The sequence below is a fragment of the Calypte anna genome, chromosome 2 (assembly GCF_003957555.1).
Source record: "Calypte anna isolate BGI_N300 chromosome 2, bCalAnn1_v1.p, whole genome shotgun sequence".
Taxonomy (NCBI): domain Eukaryota; kingdom Metazoa; phylum Chordata; class Aves; order Apodiformes; family Trochilidae; genus Calypte; species Calypte anna.
In genome coordinates, this window is record NC_044245.1 from 126,695,574 (window position 1) to 126,704,975 (window position 9,402).

The 9,402-nt window shown below is 39.6% G+C and overlaps 1 protein-coding gene across 4 annotated transcripts in view; it reads right to left on the minus strand.

The window, feature by feature from the left end:
• Positions 1 to 9,402, minus strand: part of RUNX1T1 (RUNX1 partner transcriptional co-repressor 1) — a 112,426-nt gene that overhangs the window by 29,647 nt on the left and 73,377 nt on the right. For all 4 annotated transcript variants that reach the window (XM_030445047.1, XM_008502432.2, XM_030445049.1 and 1 more), the window contains 2 exons: positions 7,413 to 7,594; positions 866 to 1,116 (listed from right to left, as the gene is read on the minus strand). In XM_030445047.1, the coding sequence (XP_030300907.1) occupies positions 866 to 1,116; positions 7,413 to 7,594 (433 nt within the window). The remainder of the gene's footprint in view (positions 1 to 865; positions 1,117 to 7,412; positions 7,595 to 9,402) is intronic.

Below are 9,402 nucleotides of genomic sequence, written 5' to 3' on the forward strand. Positions count from 1 at the left end.
AAACTCAATCTTATTTCACTAACTGCACTAATTACTACCATGTCAACAGAGCATCATTAAGGGTTCATCCCTTCACAGATGTTTAAACAACATGTGGTTAAAATGTAGCACATATATCAGAGCAGCTGACAACATGATACAACCAACCCAGTATTTATTATCAACACTCAAGAGAAACTGACACTTGCTCTTTGTTTAGACTCCTCTATACAGATGCTGAATATTTGTAAATGTTCCTCTTTTATTGAAGATTTGTTTAAATCAAGGAATAACAGTAGGTGCAGATGTGAAGCAAACCAGGCAAATCCAAGAGACACGACATCCAAAAAAAACCCCAGAATGTGCTGCAAGGCAGGCCCTGCAAGGCATGAAGTTGCTTTTGCCTTTCATATCCTCTGTAGACATTGCCCAATGCTACACAGCACTCTTGAGATGTCAACAAATGAAACATTTCTATAGAGGCTTGTAATATTCCTCCAACCTAAGCTGCAATCAGGCTATAGCAATGTCACTATCGTCACAAATTAGGCCCTAAAAGAAAAATAAAAGGTTCTACCTATCCTTGCTTCCCAGAAACCTGGGTGTCCCTGTGACCTACACAGCTTTGAAAGCATGTAGATCCTCCTCCTTCTGACTGTCTTGCTTTAGATATGAGCAAGGCACAATTCAATCCACTTTTGCAATCATAAATCTGAAATAGGGACATTAGAAGCAGCTACACATGTACAAACAGCTAGAGAGGCTGCATCTGGATGCCAGGTATATTTAATCAGGGAAAAAAGCAAACACCTGTTCACAGTACAGAGCATAATTACAAGGAAAAGAAAAACCTCAAAAACCAACGCTGAAAATCAACATGCCTTACCCATAGGTCTGTTTCTGTCCCTGAGGTCCCTGTGGTTGGGGTGTCTGTATGAGTCCCTGTAGTGGTGGGCAATGGCCATATCATCCAAACGATAATGCTGAGGTGGAGGTGGGGTGGGATGAGGCAGACCATTGGGCTGATAAGATAAGCCATTATTTGGACTGTACCGCTGGCCTGGGCTAATAGTGCAGGGCCGCTTGCTTGGATGCTCTGAGTGCAAAGGCTCTCTGTCAAAGCCATTTTCTTTGGTTCTGAAAAACAAAGCAAAGTAACCATAATTCACCTAGTGAGCAGAGCTGCTAAGGAGCACGAACCCCCACCTGCATGTGCTGCTGTTGGAACTAAAGCTTGTTCTTTCACTTTGCTCCAAGTGTGTGGCATTGCAGAACATTTCACACCACTGTTTATTCAAAATATACAAAGGACACATTCACCTTGTGTAACTGGTGAGAAATACCAGCTGGGTGAGCTCTCCAATAGAGCAGCTTAAAGAGTTGGGCTGGAGAGTGAGAAACATTCACTGAATCACCAGCTGATGGGATGGATACACACGTAATTGCAGACCTGAAACAATCAACTGATACATGAAGTTGGAGGCTGAGAAATTCTTACTTTCAGAAGTGCTGTAGCACATAAGTGATTAGGGGAAACTTGCAGTGTTTTTTATAAAACGACTGTACACAGTCTTAAGGTAGTGCTGAAGGTCAGCTGTATGCAGTGACAGGATGAGTTCCCATCAAGATCAGTGTCACACAGAGACTTTGGGCTTGTGACTCTGGATGATCAGAAGTGCTTCCCCTTCAGAGATTTTTCTCTCAGCTGGGCTATTTCAGTCAAAGGTGCTGTGGCTGCTATTAATTTTGCAGGAAGGTGGGGTCAGACTAAAGCCCTCAGTAATGTTAAAAATTTCCCACTCCATTCCTCTTCAAGAGGGGTTTTATACTAAAGCAACTGTAGGGAGTTATCAGGGAGAGGGCAGTTTTTTACATTACAGATACATGGAAATTTAATTAATAATCAGCTATTTCCAAATAACTCCACTTTGCACCTCTGCCCACAAACCTGGAACTCACATAATTGGCCTTGGTCTGAATTGATCCCTCTACAGGCCCTACCTGCCCACAGGCAGATAGACACTTCCACCCAGTTTAGTGTCATCTGCAAACTTATTCAGGGTGTGTTCTATCCCTCCATCCAAATCATCGATAAAGTTGCAAAACATAATGTTAAACAAGATGTTACATCTTTGACAATATCCACAGGGAAAGGTAATCAAAGTAATATCTTGCAATTACCAGCAAGAAATAAAAAAGATGGGTTGTACTGTTTTCAGGAGGAATAAAGGAACAAAGAGATTTCCCAGAGACCTCAACACAATCACTGATGTCAGAGGAGCTGCAGGTCTATATATTTTATTATACCTTAACTTGGCACAAAGCAGAGAATCTTTCATCAGTACAGCAGGACAGCTGTTCTAATTTTGGGCAGAAATATGAAAGACACACTTTGTTAAAGTGGAGTATGTACCTTGGTCCAAAGCAAACCCAGAATGGTTGTGAAAACTCCTAATCAGGAAAACCTGAGGACCATCATATATTTTTAATGACTTTTGGCATGATGGAATTGCTAGCAATAACTCTCAGTGGGCAGTGATGTTTTTGACAGCTCTCCAAGGCAATTTTTGTGTTTAGTTGCTGGTGTGTTTCCTTTGCACATACCTGCTCAAACTCTGTATCCAGGTCTTTCTATTGTAAAAACACTATGCAAGTAAAATACAGACTTTCCTCTATGTATGAGCCAAGCTAATAATTTCCAAATGTTATTTTAGTGTTACAGTTAGAATAATCTCTAACAAACATGGGGGGAAAAAAATAAGAAACTAAATAATGAAATAATTTTCTTGATTTTTTTGGTCACTCAGTGTAGGAAAAGCAAACTCAAAAAATGTGACAAGTAGGAATCCAAGTTTTCCCTTTTCCTATATATGTATTACAATTAGATGTTAAAATTATGTCTAAAAATGCACACATTTGCACCTTATTGTACAAGTACGTTTGTGTTGTTTCCTTAGGAATGCTTTCTAATTAATTAACTGGAATAAACTGTTAATTAAAGCTTGGATAACACACCAGCATGCCCATTTCCTTCTGGAACCCTGAATTCAACTAACACAGAAATTAACATGACCATTGAAAACACATTTACTGAAATTAAATTCCTATTTTTGCTATTATACTGAGCAATGGCTGTTGGGTGTTTTCTGGGTGTTGAAACCTTAATTCTACATTGTGTTGTATTTTGTGCACATATTTTGTTTATAATTCTGTGTTACAGAAATTATTTATATTGCTTTGCTAACAGCTCATATTAAGAAAATTTTTTTAAAATTTCCTATAATTACACATGGTTTATAAGGAGCATAGATATAAGAGCTGTGAGCACCCTTCATCTTTTTGAGATAGAGATGAGCATATTCAAATAAGACAGATTTATCTAACTGAATTCTCAGCAACAGACTCTGTGGCCAGGTACCCAGGTACCTTCAACATGAATTTCTTTTCAGGGTTTCCAAGGGATGCAAGCATGGCCGAACTTTCTAAAGTCACAAAACAATCATGGTCACTTTTTTCTTTTTTTTTTTTTCCTTCTGACTCAAAATTAGAGGTATTCTAGCTGATTTTTGCTATCCTATATCCACTTTGTAGCCAGCTGTCACAAATGTGGAGAGTCACTATATGACATACTCATATGCCATGCAGTCCTTCCAAACAAGCTCCAAGGATGACTCATTAGCAAAAAGTTTTTTGTGGTTCATGTATTTAAAATCGTGTTATTTATAACTAAGCATTCATTCACCAAAATAAAACCACACATTGGTCCAAGTTCTTTTGCTTTACAGCAGTGGAATGTAAGCTCTAAAAGTTGTAAACAAAATATAGTGAACACTTTGTTCATGACATGTCATGAACAAATTACCAAAATGTGTTGTCTCCTCAGGTGTCAGTTTTTCTCTCTTGAAGTGACTGATGGTTCCCAGTGTTATTACAGAAACAGATTGATCTTTTTAATGAGCTAGTTTAATAGACTCCAAAATCTCACCGTGGCTGCTCATCCGTGTCAGACCATATGCACCAAGAAAACATTCAGTAAAACAAGAAGCTCTGCTGTCAGATTGCTTTATAAAACCTCACATACAGTAGACTTGGATATGCAGATAAATAACGAGAACTGGAAAATGCATATGCAAAAAAAGGTTCTGAAATTATGAGCAGAAAAAAATTACTGCATGTGGATTTTCATTAACAAAACCACACCGCCAGGTGGATTTGGCTATATTCAACACACATACTCCACCTCCTTTGCCTAACCCCTTATTGTATTTTACCTCTGTTGGAATCAACTTCATTCAATTACCTGTGCCCAAAATAAAAATGTAAATATGGAAGAATGTGTGTATATGTGTTTCTAATGTATGCATCATACACACACACAGATATATATATGTATGCATGTACGTGTGTGTGTGTGTGTGTGTGTGTGTATAGAGAGCATAAATATTATATAAAATGTCTATATCTTCACATTTTAACTCTTGGGAAGTGAAGAATATACCATAATTCATTTTCGTGAGAGAAATATCTCCAAACAAAAGTCTTACAACTGCATTTAGATCCCCTGGAAAGATGTCTTTTAGTAGTTTGTTTTAAGTTTTGGTTTTTTTCCCATATTCTAGCAACAGAGTCACATCAAACCCTCCTCTTAAAGGTTGCCTCATATCCTCCACTGCACTTTTATTAGCATATATGGAAAACACTTAAGATTTATAAATACACAATATATACATTTATAGACCCATGCTTCCTTCTGGTCCTTTGTAAAAATTTTAAAATAATTAATAGTGTAATGGGGATAAAGCCAGACAAGTATTTGGTTTCTGTACTCAGTGTAGGCATGCTCTGACTTTAAGAACAGGTTTTTGTAGTTGATTTACTTACACTACCCAGATTAAAAGGTATGCCCACTTCCATTTAGTATAATTAAGAATCTTTCTAACAGGATCTTTTTCTTTTTACTAAATCAGGAGTATAAATGTTCTTGAGTGCATGAGACAACCCCATTGAACTTGGTTCAGAAGTACTGTATGAGTTAATTTTTTTTTGCAGGGCATTCATCATAGTCAATGGAGTAGTTGTGACTAACCAGTGACAGAGCTGCTTGATACTGCAAAAAAATTCAATAAGCTCAAGGCACTATTCCAATAGGTGAGCTGGGCATTCTCTGTCCAGGTATTTCCTGACACCAAGGAATCTCAATGCCAAAAAAGAAAGGACAGGATTTTCTAAAAAACCACTTGTCCAGAACTAAGGAACCCAATTTTGAGCAGCAATCAACAGAGGCTGCTGGTTGATGGACTCAGCACCTTGGAGCACACAGACCTGTGGACACCCTGCATTACAGCCCCTCCCTAGACCTCAGGAATTCAAACCAATGTCTGACCCACAGCATTGGAAGTTAAACTGTCTACCCCTTTCCTGAGAAGCTCTGCTGCTACATGGAGAGAAACTGAAGGCTCTCTGAGCTGGACAAAGCCTAAGTGAGACTTAAGTCATGAAGGCAAAGGCACTTCTGAGCAGAGACTTCTAAGAACCCCTGTGTATTTTAACTAAAAAGAAACACTGAGAACAAAATCCATAAACTAAACTTGAATCTGTGTCTAGGTGTCGGATAAAGGTTGACTTTAAAATCCAATATTCTTCTGATCTGCCTTATAGGTTACTCCTATGTCCTTCTAGCTAGAAGCCAAAATCGAGGTCTTTTCATCACTATGTTCTCATACCAGTCTCTACCTGCACCGCCCATCTCCTCCCACACAACCAGGACAGAAAGTACCATAGGTGAGACTCTGTTTATCACAAAATAATCAAAATGCAACACTGTCAAACTGGGTCTCAAGGGGGGGGAGGGGGGGGGGGGGGGAGAGAGTATTACTTCAGAACAGCAGAAAAAAAACCCTAAAAAAACAGAAAAGAAGAAATATTACTTGTTTTCCCTTTGGGAGAAGCAAGTGATACTGCTCTATATTAACAGGGAAAATGTAAGCAAGGGCTGCCAGAAGAAGGCATGTCCCTCTTCCACTTTGTATTTACCAAGCAAGACCTCTTTGACTTATTAAATGATTGTGTGTGTCTAGCAACTTGTAGGAAAACACCATTTTTGTCAGTGCCACTGACACTGGACTACAACATGCTGATATTTAAGTTATTTACAGATGCATAGGATCTGAGGAGGCCTTTTTTATAGATGTTTTGGTACAACACTCTGCAAAGACTGAGGATATGCAGTAGAACTGCCTCAGGGAACTAAATTTCGGCTTTGGAAACGTTATCTCTTTGCACGGAGCACGAGACTACATGGAAAATGCCTGAAAATTAATCATCTCTCTTGGATGCAGCTAGAAGGTTTGTGTTAACATGGATGGCTGTTTCAGTTTAGTGTAATTCTCAGGGGAAAATGGTGAAAAGAGGGTATATGGAAAAGGGCTCCTCTGCTGCTATCTTTATTTTCTTGCTGGTCCATAGGGATTTCCCTGAAACACTATTTAAAGAAAACTGATTTCAAATATTTTCATCTTTTTGTCTGCCTAATGGTGACATTACTATAATTTGTACTCGTCTCCTTTGTCTATGAGAAGCTTAAAAGTTTCACTGTGAGCTTTTAGACTTTGTTTTCTCTTTGGTTTTGTGCTATCTTGGCCTGTCCCTACACAGAATGTCACTTGTATAAACTTGAAAGCCTTCTTGACTTTCCACATTTGACTTTTTCACTTAAAGGATACCTATAACATTTGCCATACCTTGGGCATGCAGGTAGTGGCACTTGGCAGAAAAGGTTTTCCACACTACAAAATCCAGGGCAAACAAAGCCATTAAAAATCATTATTTGGGCCTCAAAAAAGGAACATCTGCTAGATGAATTTCTAACTATCACGGGAAGACAGTTGAAAATAGATAATTGCAAGTGTGATTTTCTTGTGACATTACACAAAGCATTTTATTTAAGTAAGAAAAAACTTTTCCATATCCCTAAAGCTACTGTATTTTACACACAGGCACTCAGTTGCCCTGTTTGGGCATGAACACTTTCTCAGTGCAACCAGAAAAGTGAGTATAAAAAGATTTGACTGTTTCTCCTGTTTGGAAGAAATATCCTTATGGATATTGGGCATATGGAGGCAGAAACATGGCACAGCAGATGGACTCCAAGTCCTGACTGCTCTCTGCAGCTTGCCTTGTGTATTTCCCAATATGAGTGCCTGGCCACTTTCCCCATATTTACCATTTAATCCAACAAACCCTCAAATACAAAGGACCTGCACAAGGAGCTGGAGCGATCTGCACACACAGTAAGGTAATTTGGCCATTTCAAAGCTGTAATGAGGGTGGAACATCACCCCAGTCCCCCCAGACACCTACCCAGAGGTGCAGCTTGGCCCATTGAACCCCTGTGACGTTTCTGAGCACGGTGTGAAGGGCAGAGTGGTGCTTACCTGTCTGGAGTTCGCCTCTTCCCGTTTTCGTTCACATCGAGAAGCAGCTCTGAGGAGTCAACAGGTGAGGTGGTGCTGGCATCCAGAAGCAGCTGTTCGTGCTGGGCGAGGTACTGGGCTGGGTTCTGCTTGGCAAGCCTTGCACAGTGCAGCAGCTCCCTCTGCAGCAGGGGCAGATTGGCCTGCAAGGGCATTGCACGTGTTAAAGAGGGCAGCTTGAAGGTGGTTTCAACAGAGACGAAGCAGAAAAACCAGAAATGAAAGGGAAGCATGCTCTGGGATGAACCTGTTGAACCTAGGATGAACATCCTGGGGTGAACAGCCTCAGCTAGGTTTCTTCTGGCTAGCTGTCTGAAAGCAGCCAGCCTGATTATGGGGTCAGGTCATGGCTGCATAGAGGGACGTGAGTTGATTTACAAAACCAGAAAATAAATCTGCAAGTGCTGGGAGAAAACTGGGTCTGAGCTCCACAACTTTAAAAGGGGAAAAAGTATGGACTTGGTTGTCTTAATCTCCTTTCTAACCATCAAAACCCTGAATTTCTATGCAGCAGCAGTTTCCAACAAGTAATAACTCTTCTTCGATATTTGTTTCCCATTCACACTGCAGTTAGTGCTTCAAACACATAAGATCTGCAGCTCTGTGACCATCCTTCAAGGGCTTTGGGGTGAACAGGATTGCCCTCAGCTTTCCTGTTACACTTGCAGTTACAAATTAAGATAGAGATTACAACAAAATCTCATGTTCCAGAGCTTCAGTTAATCACCCAGTGGGCTATGACCCTCCTCCTAGCCAGATCTACCTTGAAGTATTTTTAACCTTCTTCTCAGGGTCCCAGAGGGACCTGAGTCATGGGCTGGAGAATAGGACTCAGACACAGAAGGAACTGAAAATGCTCATCAATTACTGGGTATCACATTTTGCCCATCTACTACTGAGCTCATATTCAGTCATACTTCTTGACAGATTTGCGACCAAGATGGAACTGTACAGCCCTCCTATCAGATGAGATAGTTACATACATCCTGGGAAAATTCTTTCTGTCTTGTCAGCATATGCATAGATATTACCAATCATTTATACCTACTCATTTGTGCCATAAGGTGATGTTCCCTGACATCTCTTGTCCCATATTTAGTGCACAATGATTTGTTGCCTGGGGATTTTTAAATATTGAATTAAATTTCATAAGCTTTAGCAACTAGAAGTAAGACAAAGAACATCAATGGTCCCAATTTGCTTTGAAATAACTTCCCACAGGGAGTTAGAACTCTTTTTTTGTTTCTTTTTCTGTTTGCTTTTTTTGTGTTTTTTGGGGTTTTTTTTTGTGTTTTTTTTTTTTTTAAATATACATCAGAAAGGTTCTGTGCAAGGAATGAAGCAAAAAAAAAAAGCAGATGTCCTAAAAGCATATGTCCTGGAATGTTTTGAGCACCGGATCTTGGCAAATTAGTTTGCTAGCATTAAAACAATAGCAAATGCTCCAGAACCTGTTGCTGTAATGTAAGTGTATATCAACTGTGAAACAAACAAACAAAAAATGCCAAAATAGGGTTAGCACATATGAAGCTTTTATGAAGAAAGAAAAAAAAAGCAACAAACCCAAACCAAATGAAAACAAAACAAAACAGCAATGGCTGTCACAGCAAACAGCTATGACTTACTTATCTTAGGGTAAGTAAGGGAAGACAACTGATTTTGGAACATGAAGTCTTTAAGGCTGCCCAGGGAGATTGTGGTGTCTCCTTCTCTGGAGACGTTCAAAGCCCACCTGGACATGTTCCTGTGTGACCTGCTGTAGGTGACCCTGCTTTGGCACAGGGGGTTTGACTATATGATCTTTCAAGGTCCCTTCCAACCCCTAACTTCCTATGATTCTAAGTCATTTCAGACCTTAACAGAACACAAAAAGCTTTGAGAAATTAAAAAAAGACAACATATTTGCATTTCTTGACAACTATCACAAACAAAAAGGCCCTATTTCATACAT